Raw genomic sequence first — 23,755 nt, 5'->3', positions numbered from 1 at the left:
TATGTTCCATTGAGGTAGGGAAAGGATGGTAGGGTATACAAAGGATGTAGAAAATCTAGTTCAGAAAAAAAGAAAAGCTTACGAAAGGTTCAAGAAACCAGGTACTGTTAGAGCTCTATAAAATTACAAAGGTGCCAGGAAGGAGCTCAAGAATGAAATTAGAAGAGCTAAAAGGGGCCATGAGAAGGCCTTGGCAAGCAGGATTAAGGAAAACCCCAAGGCATTCTACAAGTATGTGAAGAGCAGGAGGATGAGCTGTGTGAGAATAGGACCAATTAGGAGTGAGAGTAGAAACATTTGCATGCAGCTGGAGGGGGAAGCAGAGGTACTTAATGAATACTTTGCTTCAGTATTCACCACTGAAAAGGATCTTGGCGACTGTGGCAGACGGAAACGCTTGAGCATATAGACATTAAGAAAGAGGATGTGCTGGAACTTTTGGAAGGCATTAAGTTAGATAAGTCACTGGGACCAGATGAGATATACTCCAGGCTACTGTGGGAAGCGAGGGAAGAGATTGCCGAGTCTTTGCCAATGATCTTCGCATCATCAATAGGGACGGGAGAGTATCAGAGGTTTAGAAGGTTGCAAATGTTGTTCTCTTGTTCAAGAAAGGGAGTAGAGATAACCCAGGAAATTATAGAACAGTGAATCTTACTTCAGTGGTGGGCAAGTTGTTGGAGAAGATCCTAAGAGACAGGATTTATAAGCATTTGGAGAGACATAATCTGACTACGGATAGTCAGCATGGCTTTGTCAAGGGCAGATCGTGCCTTACGAGCCTGATTGAATTCTTTGAGGATGTAACAAAGTACATTGATGAAGGTAGAGCAGTGGATGTAGTATGGATTTCAGTAAAGCATTTGATAAGGTTCCCCATGTGAGGCTCATTCAGAAAGTAATTGGGCATCCAAGGAGACCTTGCTTTATGGATCGAGAATTGGCTTGCCCACAGAAGGCAAAGGGTGGCTGTAGATGGTTTGTATTATGCATGGAGGTCGGTGACCAGTGGTGTGCCTCAGGGATCTGTTCCAGGACCCCTCCACTTTGCGAATTTTATAAATGACCTGGATGAGGAAGTAGAAGGTTGGGTTAGTAAGTTTGCTGATGACACAAAGGTTGGATGTGTTGTGGATAGCCTGGAGGGCTGTCAGAGTTTACAGCGGGACATTGACAGGATGCAGAACTGGGCTGAGAAGTAGCAGATACAAAATAACAATTGTTGTAGGGTCACAGGCTGCACAGGTTGACAGTGTCGTTAAGAAGGTGCATTGTGTGCTGGCCTTCATGGGACTGAGTTTAAGAGCTGAGAGGTAATGTTACAGCTATACAGGACCCTGGTCAGACCCCACTTGGAGCACTGTGTTCAGTTCTGGTCACCTCACCATGGGAAGGATGTGGATATTATAGAGAGAGTGCAGAAGTGACTTACAAGGGTGTTGCCTGGATTGGAGAGCATTCCTTATGACAGGGGTCCCTAACCATTTTTGCACCATGGACCGGTTTAATATTGACAATATTCTTGCGGACCGGCCGAGGGGGGTGGGGTGGTGGCTGTTAATCAGGACCGGAATATAGTCAACTATAAGTCACTTATAAGTAGCTAATACACTCAATTTCATTTCTAAAAGGGTTTATCTAACGAATTTAATATTAAACACACAGTGCATATTTTCCCCGTATGAACATATAAAATCTTTGCAACACACCAGTATCGCTGAATCAGTGGAAGCCCTGGGCTTGTTTCCCGTAAACAAGACGGTCCCATCAGGGGTGATGGGAGACAGCGATACTCGAAGGCGGTTCCTTATGTCCAGTCTATTCTGCAATTTAGTTTTCGTTGCATTCATTGCAGAGATATGCATTGCAGAGATATGATGTTGGAAATGGAAGCAACATTTTCAGTGCTTTTGTGGATATCTCAGGATATTTAGCCTTGACTTTGTTCCAGAATGCCGGCAGAGATGTTATGTCAAACATACTTTTCAGCCGGCCATCATTTGCAAGCTGGAGGAGTTGATCTTCTTCCTATGCTGACATGGATGACGTGTGCGTAATGACCTTGCGTGTGTTCAAGTTCAACAGTGGGCGTGTGTGACAGGGAATGAGGAAAGGTGCAGCATTACCAGATTGACTTTTCCGGTGGCAAATCCCAGAAATCTGGCTTTTTTCTAATGCTTTTGGTGGCAGAAAATTCATTTGGTTTTTTTTTGCTTTTTCCTGGCTTTTTTACATGCTAAGATTATCTGCACGAAAATTACATACCATCCTTTTTCTAAAACATTTTCCTTTAAGAAAAATGTTTTTTGGTCAGTTACATTTGGCAATATTTCTGCTGCCAAGAGTCTGGGCAAGAAAGCGCCAACTGACAAGTCGGCAACACGTTCACGTCACCAAATCATATCATTTCCTCGCGGCCCGGTAGCACATGCTTTGTGACCCGGTACCGGTCTGCGGCCTGGTGCTTGGGGACCACTGCCTTACGAAAATAGGTTGAGTGAACTTGGCTTTTTCTCCTTGGAGCGACAGAGGATGAGAGGTGACCTGATAGAGGTGTATAAGATAATGAGAGGCATTGATCGTGTGGATAGTCAGAGGCTTTTTCCTAGGGCTGGAATGGCTAACACGAGGGAGCATAACTTTAAGGTGCTTGGAAGTAGGTACAAAGGGGATGTCGGGGGTAAATTTTTCCATACAGAGAGTGGTGGGTGTGTGGAATGCACTGCCAATGATAGTGATAGAGATGAATACAATAGGGTCTTTTAAGTGATTCTTAGATACTGTAGGTACATGGAGCTTAGAAAAATAGAGGGCTATGTGGTAGGGAAATTCAAGGCAGGTTCTAGAGTAGGTTACATGGTTGGCACTGAAGGGCTTGTAATGTGCTGTAGATTTGTATGTTCTGATCTATGTACATCTAGATTAACTTAAGTATATGATTATTCCATTTACAATCAAAATGAGCTCAAAGACTGGAGCAACTTATGAAGAGGACACAAAGAAGCTATAAATTGATATAGGTGGGTTGAATGAGTTGGCAAAGGTGAGCAATTAAGTATTGTTTCAGAAAATGTTCAGTTGCCCAATTAGAAAGGGGACAAAAGTTGTAGCTACATTGTGAGGTACACTTCATCTGGGTGTTCCAGTGACTGAATTTTAGGGACAATAAGTAACTAGGAAAGCAAAAAGCACATTACTATGCAAGGGTGATGGAAAGGTGGCAAATGGGTATATAATAGCGGCTGAGTACAACACAGGGCATAAAAGCCCTTTTTTTCCCCTTAACAAAGAGAATAAGGCAAATGCACAAAATGAGGCAATTTGGGCCCCCGACCTTCCTCTGGCATTCAATACAATAATGGCAGATCCAAATCTCCTTGTCCATCTTTCAACCACATCATTCTTAGTTCCTCCACTGATTCAAAATCTCATATCTGAAACGTTAATGTTGTTTCTCTGCAGATGCTATCTGACCTGCTGACTATTTCCAGTATTTATTGTTTATTTCGGAATTCCAGTTTCTGCGCTATATTATTCCAGAAATGACGTACATAGGTAACATTTTACATTACCTGCATTTTTAGTTTCTTCATTTGGTATTTGTCGAATTGATCCAAATTGAAATGTCTTTATTTATTCGCGCAACATTGCTATATTTCGAAATTTTAATTGAGCGCAATCCAATCTAATAGCAAGGGTTAAGTTTGACCTACATGCTGTTCCGTCCTTCCCAGGGGACGCGGTTGGTGCGCCGTTTCTGAGGTAGTGACTGGGAGCTGGCGATACATGAACAAGGAGTGTTCGTCGATTAATGATCCGGAATGGAAATAGGAACTGAAATCAGCCGTAAGATCAGAGTAAGTGTCTCAGCCGGGCTGCGGGGGAAGCACAAAGCTGTACCTGGCGATCATAGGCCCGGGTCCTGCTTGTGTCGGTGACGGGAGACTGGTAGCGGAGCGGCTCAAGGCCTGACCGGGAACCGCACTCACGGTGCGTTCGGTTAAAGGACAGTGGCTTCGTTCACAGCCAGCGGTTAGCGCGGCCTCCACCCCGCCTGTGAGAAAGTTTCACGGCGGCGAGGCTCGCTCGCAATTTCGGGGTCATCTTCGCGACGGGCTAGTGAAGCGGTCGTCGCTTCAGCCACTAATGGGTCTTTAATTGCCGATGTATCATAGTATCAGGTATTGGGAAGTGGGGTAAGGGAAGTACGATGATTTGCCTTTTCTAATTTAACCAGAGTAGTTCATTCCTGAATTTGTGCTACACAAGCAACGTCATTTTGTTTCTGTTGTGTGTTTCAAATATATTTTTGTTTCAGCCTTTTGAAAAAGACTGTTTCATTGTTGTGGGTAAGGGCTGTGTGGCAACTGCCAGGACTTTAATAAATTGGCGTAGGAACTTGTTTTGTGAGCCTGCTAGATATAAAAAACAGTAACATTTTACTTGAACATTTTCCAAAATAAGCTACTAACTTCACTCATATTTCACTTGTATTCAACACCCCCACCTCACAATGAAAACATTTCAGTCGAATCCAGTCATTCAGCATTGTAATTATATGGGGATTGCAACAAGGCAGAATTTCCCAAGATACATTGAACACTATCAAATTTGACTGGCGGGTATAATAACAGATTAAGGAACTGAAGTTCAGGACTATTGTTCTGTTGTCAGCTGTGTGAAGCAATTAACTAAATTTTGAATTAAAGAAAACAACTAATCTTACCAACAAAACCTTCTGAAGCAGCAGAGACAGAATGCTGGAAGGACTCAGATCAGACAGCATCTATGGAATGAATAGACAGTCGATGCTTTGGGCCAAGGCCCTTCTTCAGGACTGAGAAGGAAGGGGAAGATGCCAGACCAAAAAGGTGGGGGGGGGGGTGGTGGGAGGGAGGAGAAAGAGGCTAACTGGAAGGTGATGGGTGAAGCCAGGTGGGTGGGAAAGAATCCAAATCAGGATTAATATCACTGGGGTATGTTGTGTCGTGAAATTCGTTAACTTAGTGGCAGCAGTACAATGATCATATAGAAAAAAATAAATAAGTACATCAAGTACAGTAAGATGTATATGCATATTAAATAGTTAAATTAAAAATAGTGCAAAAACTGAAATAATAAATAATTGAGGTGCTATTCATGGGTTCAGTGTCCATTTAGAAATTGGGTGGCAGAGGGGAAGAAGCTGTTCCTGAATCGTTGAGTGTGTGCTTTCAAGCTTCTGTACCTCCTTCCTGATGGTAACAGTGAGAAGGAGGGCATGTCCTCGGTGATGGGGGGGGCGGGGGACCTTAATAATGGACGCTGCCTTTCTAAGGCACCGCTCCTTGAAGATGTCTTGGATTCTACAGAGCTTAGTACCCAAGATTGAGCTGACTAATTTTACAACATTTGATCCCCCAAATTGTTTACCGCAAGGAGAAATGGATATTCATGCCATCAGGTTGGATGGTACCCATATGGAATATGAGGTGTTGCCCCTCTACCATCAGGTTGGATGGTACCCATATGGAATATGAGGTGCTGCCCCTCTACCATCAGGTTGGCCTCACCTTGGCACAAGAAGTGACCATGGACCGACACATTGGAGAAATGGGAATGGGAATTAAAATTTTTGGCCACCGGGAAATCCCGCTGGTGGTGGATGGTGTGGAGGTGCTCGACGAAGCAGTACCCCAATTTATGACGGGTCTCACCAATGTAGAGGCCGCATCAGAAACACCGAACACCACCTTGACTCAAAACATATCTAGTTCATGAGTAGAAATTTCTCTATCAAAAATGTTCATTTTACAATTTTCATCTGTTTTTCCTTTCCTATTTCCCTAATTTGATCTCTTCATAATTCTGTACCATTATACATGAGTCTTAAACATTTCTCCAGCTATCTTATTGATATACTGTATACCCATTACTGTGACTACCTTCCAGCTTTCTTCTAGTTTGTGTAGCTCCCCTTTGATTTATTTGTACTTTGTAAGCTGCTGCTTGACTTCTACATGTACGAATTCACAAAGTTTGTTTCTTCCATGATCAGTACTGTTGTTTTTTTTAATAGAAACAGCTGAATTAAGAAAATAGTTGCCTAATGCATCAATTTTAGTACATTGATTGTAAATGTAAAGGTGTAGTGGTAACTTGGGGTACAGTTATAAAGAACAGAATTAGTTGGAACAGACTAATGCGTAAAGAAAAGAACAGAGTGAACTGCCCAGAGTTGTGTTATGTTTGTTGAATATAGGTGGTGCTGTTTTGTTTTTATAAATGAGACAACAACATTTAACAGAACAGTAATTGAGCAGACTAGTAACTGGCATCAGGAAAGTACATACAGAAATTGACAGAAACAATCAAAATCAGGTTTAATATCACTGGCATATGTTGTGAAATTTGTTTTGCAGCAGCAGTACAATGCAATATATGGTGGTGGTGGTTGTCTCTCGGGGTCCGAGGAAGACTAAACATTGTGCAGTCATCTGTGGATACGCGCGTGGCTTCGGAGGCCAAAGGCCAAAGCACACATGCGGTTGCAGGTTGGACATGGAATGGCGGTTGTTAGAACAAGTGCATACACAGCTTTGTGGTGTTGGTCTCGTGCTGCTCCAAGGCGCTGATTTTGGTCATCCTCAAAGCTTTTCTGGTCAGGGTGCGCCACGCAGCCCTGTCGGTTGCGGACTCCTCAAGTTATCGAGGCTGGAGGTCCGCCCATTTGATGTACGATTTCAGATTGTCTGCCATGCTCAAGCTGACGGTAGAGCAGCTGCCTGGAGATTCTTGTTTCATCCATGCAGGTTACATGGCCAGTCTAGCGTAGCTGGGCCTGGAGGACCCTTGCCTCAATGCTTGTGCTGTTGGCTCTCTCAAGGACTTCCTGGTTGGTGATTCGGTCCTGCCATCGGATCCTCATGATCGACCGCAGAGGGCACATGTGAAACTGCTCCTGCAGTACACGGTCCAGGTTTCACAGCCGTACAGGAGAGAGGTGAGGGCCACAGCCTCGTACACCTTGAGCTTGGTTGAAAGCTGAATGTGCTCCAGAACTTTGATGTGGAGTTTCCCGAGTGCCTGGCTGGCTTCCTGGATCCTTGCTATGATCTCCTTGTCAAGCAGATGATGGTCATTGGAGATGGTGCTTCCTAGATACTTGACGCTCTCCACATTCTTCAGGACAGTGCCGTCGATGGTGATGCATGGCTGAGGAGGGTAACTGTTTGGTGCAGATTGTAGGAGAACTTCTGTCTTACCGAGGCTGATTGTCAGGCCGAACAGCTTTGAGGCTGCAGAGAACTTGTCAACACTCATCTGCTGGTGGTTCTCCTGGTGGGCCATGAGGGCACAGTCACCAGCAAACAGGGCTTTGGTGATAAGCCTCCTCAACGTTTTGGTCTTTGCAGCAAGGCGTCTCAGGTCAAACATCGATCCGTCTAGGCGATATCTTATGTAAATACCCAGGTTTAGGTCCTTAACAGCATGCTTCAGCATTTGGGTGAAGAAGAGGTTGAAGAGCACTGGTGCTAGAATGCACCCTTGCTTCACGCCATTTGAGATGTTGGAAGTCTTAGATGGGGACACTTCTCCTGTCATGCCATCGTGGAGCAGGCGGATGAACGTAGTGAATTTCTGCGGGTAGCCAAGCTTTCTAAGGATGATCCACAGTGCGTTTCTGTTGACCATGTCAAACGCCTTTGTCAGATCAATGAAGACAGAGTATAATGTCATGTTCTGTTCCAGGCACTTCTCCTGTATCTGCCTCACTGCGAAGTTCATGTCGACAGTGCTGCGTTCGGGACGAAAGCCACATTGTGACTCGGGAAGGTTCTCTTCTGACACTGTTGGAATCAGTTTGTTGAGGATGATGTGGGCGAGGATTTTTCCGGCAATGGAAAGTAGTGAGATGTCTCTGTAGTTCCCGCAGTGGGTCCTTGAACCTTTATTTGGTAGAGGGCGATTATTATTGCGTCTCTGAGGTCAAGAGACATCTCTTCTTCTTCCCAAATGCTAGTCAGCGTGCTGTGGAAAGCCTCAAGTGATTCCTTGCTGAGTGCCTTGTACAGTTCAACAGGTATTCCATCCTTGTCAGGCGCCTTGCCACTGCTCATCTGTGTGATAGCCTTCTTGACTTCATCTATCGAGGGAGGATCATCTAGTTCCTCGTGAATAGGCTGTTGGGGGATTTGGTCGACCGATGAAGGGCAGTTCAGGAGCTGGCTGAAATGCTCTTTCCATCTGTGTTGGATGCTGTCTTTGTCCTTTAGCAGTGTGGTTCCATCAGTGGACAACAGTGGAGATGAGCCTGATCTTGAGGGGCCGAAGATCATCTCGATGGAGTTGAAGAGCAGCTTCGAGTTGTTGATGTCGGCGAAGCATTGTACCTCAGCTTTCCTATCCCACTACAGGTCGTGCATCTTGCGAATTTCCCGTTGGGCATGGGCCTGAAGGGACTTGAACCACTCTTTTTTGGGAATGGAGCTTGGGTCATTTTGCCATTCCATGAATGCTTTGTTCTTCCTGGCCAGGAGATCTTTGATGGCACTGTCATTCTCGTCGAACCAATCTTGGTGGTTCCGGTCCTTGGGGCCGAGGACTGATTTTGCTGTTTCCGTCACCATCTCTGTAAACTGATTCCGCTTCTGGGTTGGCCCACCAGTTAGTGGTCCATTGACAGAAGGGTTCCAAGGGTGGTCTGGAACTTGCAAAGATACAGCAGCTCTTGGAGTCTGGCGGTGTTAAAAGCTGTTCTGATGAACTTAGGGCACCTGGGGTGGTGGGAAGCAATACGTATCTTCAATGTGCTGCAGTCAAGCCTGTGATCAGGTCAGCACTCCACTCCTCGCATGGCTCTGGTGATGAGGACATCCTGGATGTCACGGCGACGTACTATAACATAGTTGATCATGTGCCAATGTTTGGATCTTGGGTGCATCCATGTTGTCTTGTAGTTGTTCACCAACCTGAACACTGTGTTTGTGATGAGGAGGTCGTATTCTGCACATTTACTAAGGAGCAAGAGGCCATTGCTGTTCATATTGCCAATACCATGTTTGCCTAGAACCCCTTCCCAGCGACTGTGATTGCAGCCTACTCGGGCATTGAAGTCACCGAGCAGGATTAGTTTGTCGTTGGCAGGGACTGAGCACAGAACAGAGCTAAGGTCGGCGTAGAACTGTTCAATGGTCTTGTATTTGCTGGTCATGGTGGGGGCGTAAGCGCTGATGACTATTGCGTGACGTTTGTGGCTGAGGGGCAGACATTGCCACATAAGTCTTTCGTTGATTCCCACGGGCAGGTCGAAGAGTTGTTTCAGGAAGCTGGATTTGACTGCAAATCCAGCTCCGTGAATCCTCTCTTCATCTTGCGCTTTTCCTTTCTAAAAGAAAGTGTAGCCGCTGGTGGTTTCAGTCAGGGATCCTACCTCTGCAAGCCTGGCTTCACTTAGGCTGCGATGTTGATGTTGTAGTGTGAAAGTTCCTTGGCAACAAGAGCTGTTCTTTGGGGTCTTGCTGAGTTCTCTCTGTTCATGAGTGTGTGAATATTCCATGATCCTAACAGAAGTTTCTTTCTTCTCCTTTGAGTGTCGACGCATTGGCGGATGAACTGCCAGCTGCGACAAGCTGGCGAGTTATCTGTCTGTAGGGCAGGCAATGTTTAGGCCACCTTTTCTAGGCCCCTCCCTATCAAAGGGTGAGCAGTGCTGTCCTGAAAAGGGGTACTCAGTCGCCATTGGTGCTGCCGGACTCCTCTACTGCCCGGGGTACAGAGAAGAATGACCGCTTGTCCAAAGGCCGCCAACATGCGGGTTTGTGACTACATCTCTCAGTGGTCACCTCCACCTGTTGCTTCGCCACTCCCCCATCGCCGTAGGACTTGTAGAAGACTGGTAGGAATTGAAAGTTGGGAGATGAATGTTGCACAATGTAACTAGTGTGTGAAAGATATGAAAGTGGAAAAGCCTTGCACAGAGATGATCCCACTCTCTCGGCCTCAGAAGTCAGGATCCAGTGGCACGAAGAATCGTTACTTCTGACAACTTCCTTGGCTGCATTGGATAGCTGCGTCTAAGTACTCTGCCGTGCCCTACGCACTCCACAATGCGCTGCTGCAACGCCTTCTCAGCCATTGAACCCCTGGGGTTTCCTCCGCCTGATCCACCAAAGCAGTCTTTGCATGCTGGGATGAGTAAGTTCCTATCTCACCAAGGGTTTCAGACCCGATGGCTACCCTCACCTGGTTTAGCCGGCCTGTCGAAGCCGTTGCCCCAGGTGTGGCCGCTGTCACATGCAAACAGCTACGAGGAGCCACAGGTGAGAGCTGGGCGATGGTGGGGACCAATAGATGACGAGCCACTCCAAGGAGTGTGACAAGCCCCCCCATCTAGAGGTGCTACCCCTCCCATGCACCCCAATGCAGTACATAATAAAAATATAAATTACAGTAAGAACTTTATATATGAAAAAAAAGTAGTGCAAAAAGAGAGCAAAAATATGGTGAGGTAGTGTTCATAGGTTCATTGTTCATTCAGAAATCTGATAGTGGAGAGGAAGAAGCTGTCTCGGAAACAATGTGTGTGTACCTCCTTGATGGTAACAAAGGGAAGAGGGCATATCCTGTGTGATGGGAGTCTTTAATGGTGGGTTCCACCTTTTTGAGGCTTCACCTTTTGAAGGTCTCCTCGATGCTGAGGAAATTAATGCCACAATGGAGTTGGCTGATACTGCAAATTTCTGCAGCTTTTTCTGATCCTGTGCAGTGCCCCTCCCCCCCGCCCCATACCAGATGGTGATGCAACCGGTTAGAATGCTCTCCATGGTATATCTGTGGAAGTTTGAGGGGGTTGTGATGACATACCAAGTATCCTCAAACTCTTAATGAAATGTAGCTGCTTTGTAATTGCATGAATATGTTTGGGTTGGGTCCAAGATAAATCTTCAAAGATGTTGACACCCAGGAACTTGAAGCTGCTCACCTTTTCCACTGCTGATCATTGGATGAGGACTGTTGAGTGTTTTCTCAACTTCCCCTTCCTGAAGTCCACATCATTTCCTTGGTCTTACTGATGTTGAGTGTTGTCGCAGGCACCGCACAGCCAGCTGATTTCACCATCTGAAATTCTGCCAACAATAGTTGAATTTAGATGGATTTATAGATGGTGTTTAAGCTGTGCCTAGCCACAGAGCCGTGGGTGTAGAGAAAATAGAGCAGTGGGCTGAGCACATATCCTTGAGCTGTGCTAGTGTTGATCCTCAGTGAAGAAGAGTTGTTATTTCGGATCCACACTGACCATTGTCTCCTGGTGAGGAAGTCAAGGATCCAGTTGCAGAGGGATGTACAGAGGCCCAGGTTTTGGAGCTTGTTCAGTAGAACTCAGGATATGATTGTGTTAAACAGTGAATAAACAGCAGCCTGATAGAGGTATGCTATTGTCCAGGTGATCCAAGGTGAGTGGAGAGCCAGTAAGATTGTATCAGCTGTAGACCTATTGACGACAGGCAAATTGTAGCAGCTTCAGGTCTTTGCTTTAGGCAGGAGTTGATTCTAGCCGTGACCAACCTCTCAAAACACTTCATCACGGTAGATGTGAGTGCAACTGGACGATAGTCATTGAGACAGCTCACCCTGCTTTTCTTGGGCACTGACGTGATTGCTGCCCTTTTGAAACAGGTGGGAACCTCCGACTGCAGCAGTGAGAGATTAAAGATGTCCTTGAACACTCCTGCCAGTTGGCTGGCACAGATTTTCAATGCCCTACTAAGTGTACCATCAGAGCCTGAGGCCTTGCAGACAAAGTAGGTGAAATTTAATCATGTAAGTGTGGCAGCATTGAACTTAGTGGGAAATAACATGAATAACTGAAGTGCTGCTTTTTGCGGAAGAGCTGGTTAGGGGTGCATATCCTTTTACATGGCAATCGAAAAAGGTAGTGAAGAAAAGATAGTAATAGAAGCAAATGTTCGAAGTACATATATGTAACCATATATAACCCTGAGATTCATTTTCTTGTGGGCATTCTCAATAAAACTATAGAATAATAACTGTAACAGAATCAATGAAAGATCACCCAACTAGGCCATTCAGTTAGAGTGCAGAAGACAACAAACTGTGCAAGTACAAAACAAAAGAAAGAATAATAAATATCAAAAACATGAGATGAGCCCTTGAAAGTGAGTCCATTAGTTGTGGGAACATTTCAATGATGGGGCAAGTGAAGTTGTGAAGTTATGCCCTTTGGTTCAAGAGCCTGATGGTTGATGGGTAGTAACTGTTCCTGAAGCTGGTGGTGTGAGTCCTAAGGCTCCTGTACTTTCTTCACAATGGCAGCAATGAGAAGAGAGCATGTCCTGGGTGCTGGGTGTCTCTGACGATGGATGCTGCTTTGCTGCGACAGCATTTCTTGTATATGTGCAGAATGGTGGGGAGGGGTTTACCTGTGATGGACTGGGTTGTATCCATTACTTTTTGTAGGGTTTTCTGTTCAAGGGCATTGGTGTTTCCATACCAGGCTATGATGTGGCCAGTCAAAATACTCTCCAGTACACATCTGTAGAAGTTGGTCAAAGTTTTAGATGTAATGCAAAATCTCCGCAAACTCCTAAGGAAGTGGAGGTGCTTCTGTGATTTCTTCGTAGTTGCACTTACGTGATGGGCTCCAGGTCAGGTCCCTTGTAATAATAACACCAAAGAATTTAAAATTGCTGACCCTCTCCACCTCTGATCCTCTGAGGACTGGCTCTTGGACCTCTGTTTTCCTTCTCTTGAAGTCAATAATTAGCTCTTTGGTCTTGCTGGCATTGGCACCACTCAGCCAGATTTTTGATCTCCCTCCTATAAATTGATTCATTACCACCTTTGATTCAGCCCACAACAGTGGTGTCAACAGCAAACTTGAATATGGTATTGGAGCTGTGCTTAGCCACACAGTCATAAGACTAGAGCAGGGTAGAGTAGAGTGGAGTGGAGCAAAGGGCTAAGCACACAGCCTTGTGGTGCACCTGTACTGATGGCGATCATGGAGAAGATGTTGTTGCCAATCCAAGATAACTGGGGTCTGGAAGTGAGGAAATCAAGGATCCAATTGCACAAGGAGGTATTGAGGCCAGTGTCTTGAGCTTTTTTGAGTAGTTTTGAGGGGATGATGGTATTGAGCTGTAGTCGATTAAGAACATCCTGATGTATGTATCTTTGTTGTCCAGATGTTACAGAGTTGAAGTGAAGACCCAGTGAAATGGCATTTGCTGTGGACCTGTTGCTCCGGTTGGCAAATTGGAGTGTATCTAAGTTGCTTTTCAGGCAGCAGTGATGTGTTTTATCACAAACCTCTCAAAACACAAAACGCTTCATCACTGTGGATGTAAGTACTACTGGGTGATAGTCAGTGAGGCAGGTTACCATGCTTTTCTTGCGCATATAATATTGGAAAAATTAGTGGGAAGTTGGAGGATTGGGGAGGTTTTGAAAACCAACAGAAGGCAAGGTAAGCTAGTAAATAATATAAAGGAGGATACCAAAGGTTTTTTCAGATATATAAAGGGTAAAAGAAAGGTGAGAGTGGATATCGGACAGCTGGAAAATGACACTGGAGAGATAGTAACTGGGGACAAAAATGGCAGACAGACTTTAAGTATCTTTGCATCAGTGTTCACTGTTGAAGACACTAGCAGTATGCCAGAAATTCAAGAGTGTTGGCGCAGAAGTGAGCGTAGCTGCTACTACTAAGGAGAATGTGCTTGGGAAGCTGAACGATCTGAAGGTAGATAAGTCACCTGGACTGGATGGACTGTATCTGAGGGTTCTGAAAGAGGTAGCTAAAGAGATTGTAGAGGCATTAGTATTGATCTTTCAAGAATCCTATGGTTCCAAAGGACTAGAAAATTGCAACTGTCACTCCACTCCTTAAGAGGGAAGGAGGCTGAAGAAAAGAAATTATAGTCTGGTTAGCTTGTCTTCAGTGGTTGGGAAGACAATGGAGTCCATTATGTGCTTGAGTGGGATAATAAATCAGCCATGATGGAATGGCAGCACAGCCTCAATTGGTGAAATGGCCTAATTTTGCTCCTATCTCTTATGATCACATTTACATGATTCTAAAGTATGTTTTGTAGTAAATGAAAAACATCAAATAGTCAAGGAATATGTAGTCATGAGCATACAGGATTACTGATTTTTATTGTACTTGGCTTTGTATATAGGGGCATTAAACATAAAAACAAGAAAGTCATACTAAATCTTTACTAATCATTGCTTTTGCTCACAGTAATATATATTACAATTTAGGAAGGATGTCAAGGTCTTAGAAAATGAACAATGAAAGTTTACCAGGTATCAGGTATGAGGAAATTTAGAATAAAAAATGGAAAAATTGATCTTGTTCTTCTTGGAGCAGAGACATGTAAGGTGAAAGTTCTTCATAATTTTGAATATATCTTACGATAAGCCAAGATTGAATACCTCTTATGATGAGACAAATACTGAGAAACTATTTCTTCTAGTAAATTAGTGAGTAACTGGATATAGAACCATAGAAAATAGGTGCAGGAGTAGGCCATTCGGCCCTTCGAGCCTGCACCGCCATTTATTATGATCATGGCTGATCATCCAACTTAGAACCCCGCCCCAGCCTTCCCTCCATACCCCCTGATCCCCGTAGCCACAAGGGCCATATCTAACTCCCTCTTAAATATAGCCAATGAACTGGCCTTAACTGTTTCCTGTGGCAGAGAATTCCACAGATTCACCACTCTCTGTGTGAAGAAGTTTTTCCTAATCTCGGTCCTAAAAGGCTTCCCCTTTATCCTCAAACTGTGACCCCTTGTTCTGGACTTCCCCAACATCGGGAATAATCTTCCTGCATCTAGCCTGTCCAATCCCTTTAGGATTTTATACGTTTCAATCAGATCCCCCCTCAATCTTCTAAATTCCAACGAGTACAAGCCCAGTTCATCCAGTCTTTCTTCATATGAAAGTCCTGCCATCCCAGGAATCAATCTGGTGAACCTTCTTTGTACTCCCTCTATGGCAAGGATGTCTTTCCTCAGATTAGGGGACCAAAACTGCACACAATACTCCAGGTGTGGTCTCACCAAGGCCTTGTACAACTGCAACAGTACCTCCCTGCTCCTGTACTCGAATCCTCTCGCTATAAATGCCAGCATACCATTTGCCTTTTTCACCGCCTGCTGTACCTGCATGCCCACTTTCAATGACTGGTGTATAATGACACCCAGGTCTCGTTGCACCTCCCCTTTTCCTAATCGGCCACCATTCAGATAATAATCTGTTTTCCTATTTTTGCCACCAAAGTGGATAACTTCACATTTATCCACATTAAATTGCATCTGCCATGAATTTGCCCACTCACCCAACCTATCCAAGTCACTCTGCATCCTCTTAGCATCCTCCTCACAGCTAACACTGCCACCCAGCTTCATGTCATCCGCAGACTTGGAGATGCTGCATTTAATTCCCTCATCCAAGTCATTGATATATATTGTAAACAACTGGGGTTCCAGCACTGAGCCTTGCGGTACCCCACTAGTCACCGCCTGCCATTCTGAAAAGGTCCCGTTTATTCCCACTCTTTGCTTCCTGTCTGCTAACCAATTCTCCATCCACATCAATACCTTACCCCCAATATGGTAGTTTTAAATACATATGTTAATAACTAAAAAAAAGAAATATTTAGATAATTGGGGCATACTTTCTGAAACTTTAGTGGAAGCAGATTCTATAGGATCTGATACCTTCAAGTGACATTTGGATGTGCATTTGAACTGACTAATTTTCAGGCTTAATACGGGGTGGGAGAAGTGAAGGAGGCAGTGGTAGTGAGATGTAGATAGGCAGTTCCTTCAAATAGTCAGCCTGGATTATATAATCTAATGTTTTTGAGGAAGTGATGTAAAAACAGACCTGTACAATTCTATAATCTCCTGAGTACAAACCCCATTTCCAGAAAAGTTGGGATATTTTCCCAAATGCAATAAAAACAAAAACCTGTGATATGTTAATTCACGTGAACATTTATTTAACTGACAAAAGTACAAAGAAACGATTTTCAATAGTTTTACCTACCAACTTAATTGTATTTTGTAAATATACACAAATTTAGAATTTGATGGCTGCAACACACTCAACAAAAATTGGGACAGAGTTAAAATAAGATTGAAAAGTGCACAGAATATTCAAGTAACACTGGTTTGGAAGACTCCACATCAAGCAGGCTAATTGGTAGCAGGTGAGGTATCATGACTGGGTATAAAAGTAGCGTCCATCAAAGGCTCAGTCTTTGCAAGCAAGGGTGGGTTGTGGCTCACCCCTTTGTGCCAAAATTTGTGAGAGAATTGTTAGTCAGTTCAAAAGGAACATTTCTCAACACAAGATTGCAGAGAATTTAGGTCTTTCAACATCTACAGTACATAATATTGTGAAAAGATTCAGAGAATTCAGAGACATCTCAGTGCGTAAAGGGCAAGGTTGGAAACCACTGTTGAATGCGCGTGATCTTCGAGCCCTCAGGCGGCACTGCCTAAGAAACCGTCATGCTACTGTGACAATTACAGCCACCTGGGCTCGGGAGTACTTCGGAAAACCATTGTCACTCAACACAGTCTGTTGCTGCATCCAGAAATGCAACTTGAAACTGTATTACGCAAAGAGGAAGCCATACATCAACTCTATGCAGAAACGCCGGTGAGTTCTCTGGGCCTGAGCTCATCTCAGATGGACCGAAAGACTGTGGAACCGTGTGCTGTGGTCAGATGAGTCCACATTTCAGCTAGTTTTTGGAAAAAACGGGCGTTGAGTTCTCCATGCCAAAGATGAAAACGACCATCCAGATTGTTATCAGCGAAAGGTGCAAAAGCCAGCATCTGTGATGGTATGGGGGTGCATCAGTGCCCACGGCATGGGTCAGTTGCATGTATGTGAAGGTACCATTGACTCTGAGGCGTATATTAGGATTTTAGAGAGACATATGTTGCCATCAAGGCGACATCTCTTCCTGGGACGTCCATGCTTATTTCAGCAGGACAATGCCAGACCACATTCTGCATGGGCTACAACAGCGTGGCTTTGTAGACACAGAGTGCGTGTGCTTGACTGGCCTGCTGCCAGTCCAGATCTATCTCCTATTGAAAATGTATGGTGCATCATGAAGAGGAGAATCAGACATCGGAGACCACGGACTGTTGAGCAGCTGAAGTCTTATATCAAGCAAGAATGGACAAAATTTCCATTTGCAAATCTACTACAATTAGTATCCTCAGTTCCAAAACGATTAAAAAGTGTTATTAAAAGGAAAGGTGATGTAACACATTGGTAAACATGCCTCTGTCCCAACTTTTGTTGAGTGTGTTGCAGCCATCAAATTCTAAATTTGTGTATGTTTACAAAATACAATTAAGTTGGTCAGTAAAACTATTGAAAATCTTTTCTTTGTACTTTTGTCAGTTAAATAAAGGTTCAAGTGAATTAACATATCACAGATTTTTGTTTTCATTGCATTTTGGAAAATATCCCAATTTTTCTGGAAATGGGGTTTGTAGATGTACCATGTGAGTAAGGGAAAGAATCACGTAAGTGCCATTACAGAGAAAGCATGGCAGCACCTCTACCTTCTTAGAAGCTTGTGAAGATCAGCATGTCATCTAAAACATTGACAAACTTCTACAGATGTGCAGTGGTGAATATATGTGTGTGTGTGTATATATATTTTTTGGCACGTGCCTGCGTGCGTGCGAGTCTGTGCGTGTGTGTCTGCGTGTGCATGCGTGCGTGTCTGTGTGTGTGCGTGCATCCGTGATGATGTCTTTTTACAAGGTGCGGAATGAGAGAGAGAGAGAGAGAGAGACTGTGTGATGCGCCGCTCCTCACGCAGACATTTTTGCAGTATTTTCCCTTTATTTTACGAGGTTAAGTTGCGATCTCGACACTCAACCTGGCACGGATGGAAAGCGTACTCGGGAGAGACCCGACTGGTTTCAAACCCGGGAACCTCCACTCCCGGGTCTGGCGCCGATGTCATTGTGCCACCAGCCGGCCTGGTGGCGAGTATATTGACTGGTTGCATCACAGCCAATGGCCTTGTATGGAAAACACTACAAAAAGAAGTGGATATGGTCCAGACCATCACAGGTAAAACCCTTCACCGCCATTGAGCACATCTACATGGAGCACTGTCTCAGGAAAGCAGCATCCATCAAGGACCCCCACCATCCAGGTCATGCTCTCTTCTCACTGCTGTCATCAGGAAGAAGGTATAGGAGCTACAAAACCCATGCCACCAGGTTCAGGAACAGTTATTACCCCTTAACCATCAGGCTCTTGAACCAAAGCAGATAACTTCACTTGACTTGTCACTGAACTGTTCTCACAACCTATGCACTCACTTTCAAGGACAATTCATCTCATGTTCTCAATATTTATTGGTTACTTATATATTATTAATATTATTTTTCTCTATTTGCCCAGATTTTTTGCACATTGGTTGTTGTCCATCCTGTTGGGTGTGGTCTTTCATTGATTCTGTTGTCTTGTATTTACTGTGATTGCCCTCAAGAAAATTAATTTCAGGGTTGTATATATTAACGTATATGTTAATGTATATGTGCTTTGATAATAAATTTCCTTTAAACTTTGAATACTTCTCCTTATCAAAGTAAAAAGGCTTCCTACCTATTACAGGTTAGAAATGAGAGGTGAGGAAGATGAGACATACTTTAAGGAATATTTGTTAATTACATTTTTGTGATGTATCTCAACCACCAGCAAAACTACTGATTTAAGAATGTTTAAAATATCCTTACTATGTCTGAATTTGAGATCTATCTGCAAATTAATTCATGAAAACTACCCTGTTAAATAGCAAAAATGTTCTGAGTAACAGACAATCTGTTGGAAAATCTCTGCGGGTCAGGCAGCGTTTGTGAGGGGACAAATTGTTGACCTTTCAATTTCAAACTCTGCATCAGGACTGAGAGTGGAGAGGGAAGAGTATAAAGAGGAGTGAAACAAGCGCCAGAAGGACTGAGGAGGGTGAATGGATGATGTGCAGATTGGAGCCAGCTTGGGGGTGGGGTTGGAACAGAAGAGTGGAAGCAGGTGAAAAGGAGCACAGGCAGGACCAGGTAGGAGGTGGGGAGGGTGAATGTGGAGACAACTAGGATGGTAATAAGTGGGAACACAAAGGCTACCAGTGCTGGGATCTGTTAAGTAAGCAAGGTGATAATGACAACCATTTGGGAAAAGAAGAAGGGCAGATAGAACCAGACAGGAGGCAGTATCCAGTGGGTGAAATGTGACGGTAGTTGATTGATGGAACCAAGAGGGGGAAGGGGAGAGAAATGGGACTATGGGAAAGGTAATGAAAATGAAAGGATTGGAGTTGGATCAGAAGGAGAGAAGGAAGGGAAGCATAGAGGTAAAGGATACCTGAAATTGGAATATCAGCATTCATGACATTAGGTTGTAGACTACCCAGGTACAGCATGAGGAATTGTTCTTCTAGTTTGCTCTGCATTTCATCCTGCCAGTGGAGAAGGTTGAGGGCAAGCGGGTCCAGGTGGAAGTACGAGGGCCCCATCTTAGGTATGAAAATGCTTTTCCTAGGAAGAGTTGATTTCAAAAATTATAAAATACTGTTCCACCTAGAAGGACTGTTTGGTAACTCACTGGTGGGAAGGAACAAGGAAAGCGAAGATGTTGCAGATCCTGCAGTTGCACAGGAGCAGTATTTAATCTCCTAGGTGATTGACAGTGTATATAAATAAAAATAGTTTATTGGGTCCAGAGAAGATGTTAAGAAGTAATCCAGCATTTTCTGTATATCCTTGCTTAATGTATGTGTGCAGTTGCTGGATGTTGCTGATAGTTTTATAAGAATTAGAATCAGGTTTATTATCACTGACATATGTTGTGAGATTTCCTCGTGTTTATGTTGTGAAATATGTTGTTTTGTGGCAGCAGTACCATACAAGACATAAAACTTACAACAATTTACAAAATAGTGTGAAAGAATAATGAGGTCATGCTTATAGGTTCATAGACCATTCAGAAATTTGATGGTGGAGGGGAAGAAGTTGTTTTTAAAATGTTGAGTGTGGGTCTTCAGGCTGCTGTCCCTTCTCCATGATTGTAGGGACGTGAAGGGGCAAGTCCCAGATGGTGAGTATTTTTAATGATGGATGTTGTCTTCCTGAGGTGTTGCCTCCTGGAGATACCTCGATGGTGTGGGGAGTTGTGCCCTTACCTGTAATGGAACTGGCTGAGTCTACAAGAGTTTGCAGCCTCATGCAGTCCTGTGCATCAAAGCCATCGTACCAGACACTGATGCAACCAGTTAGAATGCTCTGCACTGTACATCTGCAGAAATTTGCAAGAGTCTTTGGTGGCATACCAAATCTCCTCAAACTCTACTCAAGTGATATAGAGCCATTAGTGTGCCTTCTTTGTGATTGCATTACTTTTTGTTGGATTTGAAGCTATTACCATATATAATTATGGAAATGGAAGCATTAATCCACACAGCATTGAAAAGTTGTTGGATAGTTTTTAAAGAAAATACTGGTTTTTCAAAAATGTTCACTGAATAAACAGCTCTAAGTATTTCAGGATTTCTCATTTGTCGAGGGGATGACAAAATGTGACTCATTTGATGCTACTTTTTTTTTTGTTCTGTTCTCTTGGAGTTGAAATCTTGCAGAGTTGTTTGTTTATGGGCAGTTTTCCATTATATGGGAACACAGTGCAGTCAAATAAGAACAGAATACTGGAATTAGACAGGAGATCAGGCAGCATGTGTGCAGAGAAAAATGAGAATTAACTGCCTGGATCAGTGACCCTCTGACAGGTCAGTGCTGATGAAAGACCAGTTACATTCTCCAGATATGCCTGACCTGCTGCGTATTTCCAGCATTCCGTTTTTATTTCTGATTTCCAACATTGACTTTTTTGATTACTATTATTCAATAACTTTTCATGGTATGTCCTTCAGTTACATAATATTGTTTTTTCCTGATAATACAAAAATGTAATTTTTACATGAATGAGTTTTGGTACTATTATAACAAAATACATTCTGTGAGAGATTGATCATCATCATCAGGTGCCGTGCCCAGTTTGAACTTTGACTGCCATGGCCCACACACTCCTGTTTCGGGTCAAGTGGATCAGTTCATTGGTATTCATTTCCAATTCTCTGGCTGCTGTCTCCATCATCATTTTTCTTTGTCTTCCTCTTGGTTTCTTCCCTTCAATCTTTCCCATAATTACCGTGCATTCTAACTCCTCTTTCCTAATCACATGTCCAATGAAGTTACGTTGCCTTTTCATGATCTCATACATTATTTCTCTTTTTGTGTTTACTCTGTTCATGACATCCTTGTTAGATATTCGTTTCCTCCATGATATTCTTTGTATCCTCCTCAAAAACCACATCTCTGCTGCTTCAATTTGTTTCCTCATGTTACTAGATATTGTCCAACATTCCGAGCCATATAACATAACTGGATAAACGTAACATTTCAGTGCTCTGAGACGCGTTATCATGCCTCGTTTAGTGTTGGTCAGTATACTCTTCATTCTCATAAAGGTGTCTTTTGCCTTTGAGAGATTGATACAGCATCATAAAGCAGGCTGTTTGGCCCATCTGGTCAATGCCAACCAACCCAATCATGCTATTATAGCTGGTTGTTATTGTACCTGCCCCAACCTCTGACAGTTCATTCCATATTGTAGTGGCTACTTAAGAAACAAACGTAAACTGCTTTGATGCTGAGTGATAGAATTGACATTGTGTGAAGTGCTTCCAAATAACTGAGTTTCAAATGAAAGAAAGTATGTTCAATTCCTTATTACGAAACTAGCAAAGATGAACAATCAAAAATAGTGATAGCATAATTAACGATATTAACAAAGTTTGCAGAATTAGTGTAATAAGCAGTCAACAAAAAAAGTCCATCTCTAAGTCTCTATCTAAACTAAACTAAACAGCATAAAGGGTGGATACGTGACTTTACTTCTAGCACGTCTAACACCCATGGGACAAATTACTGTAACCCATAATAAAATATGTAACACAAAATACAGTACAGATAGAAAAAAATAGATTTATGGCTCCTACCTTGTGTGTATAAAAAAAAAAGGTAAAATTGCTATCAAGCTCCTATCCATTTTCATCCCTTACCTATGCCATTCATGATTTTCTCTCTTTAGAAATGATGCATTAAGTATTCACTGTCTAGGATTAATTTTCAACAACTTGCTTTTAAATAATACTTTAATTATGAAACTCTTATGAGACACTTGAGAAAGTGAACTTTCAGGTAAGAGAATATGAGTTTTATGAAATATCTTGCAAGAAGCAAATTAGGTGGAGAAGCAAACGGAAGGTGGGTGTTTGATCAGAAGATCAAACTAGCTGAAGGCACAATTACCCACCTGGGTTCACTCAGTTGTGTCTTCACATTTTCTTGCAACTTCTTTGGACAGATATCCTCCTCTAAATCCCAAATATGCGTTAAAGACTTTCCCAAACTCATCTCTTCAGCCATGAGAGTGCTTTTTAAACCCAAGTTGTGGCATCAAATGTTTGAGTGAGCACCTGTGTTTTAAGTTGGCCTAAAATCTTGTATTTCTGCAGAACGTGTAGGAATTTCTTAAGAAATTAATTTCTCCAAGGGTTTGGACTTTGGCAAAGGAAGGTCAATGTGAAATTGTATGAGTGTTCCAGAATAGGGCAAATTACTTGAATTTCTAAGTATAGAAATTCTAAGTACTATGTATGAAATTTTGACACGGTTTTCCAAAAAAAATTACCAAGTTTTCCTAAATGATGTCCATATAGTTTAGACTAAAAATAATCATTTATTGCCCCATTTTCTGCATATATTAGTTCTAATTTCCTCACCCAACACTTAAGTGAGTGACGTAAACTGTAAGTTTTTGAAGCTACTATGTGTAAATACAAGATGTTATTCTTTAAAATCTGATTAATCAATGCAATGTTTTGCTTGCAATGTTATATAAATCTCTGGTATTTAATGTGCTTAAATGTATTTTACTTGTACTTTCAGACTGCTATTAAGGGAAAACTGCAAGAGCTTGGGGCTTATGCAGGTAAGCTTATAATTATTTTTCATATTTTAAACAGTAGTTGCAATGCACATTCTCTGAAAAGGTAAAATTGCAGTTTTGAAGGAAAAACTCCAATGGAACATGAAAAATTCCATGAAAGGAGGGGAGGAGAAGATGGCAGCGTGATGGCTCCGGAATGATATCTGTATTTGTTAAGTAGGTACTGTGCACAATTCTGATTTGATGGAGACAGACGTGAGAAGCATGGAGGAACGTCTGGAGAAACTTCTGAAATGCCCGCTTCGCTGCCGCTGCTACTGTGCGATCGAGAATCTGCAGAGGGGAAGGCCCCAAATCCTCGGCTTTGCCTGTTGCCGGGGCCGGGGTCGAAGTGCTCGGCAGAGATGGTGCTCAGTGTCGGAGGCTCGAAGTTTTCGGACGGACTCAAGAGTCGGCTGTGGTCGGGTGCTTCCAGGGTGCTGCATCGGCAAGTTTGCAGTGCTGGAGGTTCATGGCATGGAGAGTTTTTCTTCCTATAACCATCTGCGTGGGATGATAGGACTTTCGAGAGACTTTGAGACTTTTTTTACCGTGCCCATGGTCTGTTCTTTATCAAATTATGGTACTGCTTTGCACTGTTGTAACTATATGTTATAATTATGTGGTTTTTGTCAGTTTTTCAGTCTTGGTC

General features: G+C 43.1%; 1 protein-coding gene across 1 annotated transcript in view; it reads left to right on the top strand.

The window, feature by feature from the left end:
- Positions 1-3,723: 3,723 nt before the first annotated feature.
- Positions 3,724-23,755, top strand: part of zc3h14 (zinc finger CCCH-type containing 14) — a 55,840-nt gene continuing 35,808 nt past the window's right edge. Inside the window, exons 1-2 of the mRNA XM_063046841.1 lie at positions 3,724-3,857; positions 23,064-23,106. Coding sequence (XP_062902911.1) covers positions 3,822-3,857; positions 23,064-23,106 — 79 coding nt within the window. The 5' untranslated portion in view covers positions 3,724-3,821. The remainder of the gene's footprint in view (positions 3,858-23,063; positions 23,107-23,755) is intronic.

The sequence above is a fragment of the Mobula hypostoma genome, chromosome 1 (assembly GCF_963921235.1).
Source record: "Mobula hypostoma chromosome 1, sMobHyp1.1, whole genome shotgun sequence".
Lineage (NCBI taxonomy): Eukaryota > Metazoa > Chordata > Chondrichthyes > Myliobatiformes > Myliobatidae > Mobula > Mobula hypostoma.
Note: the sequence above shows the minus strand (reverse complement) of the source record. Positions and strands in the feature narration are given on the sequence as shown.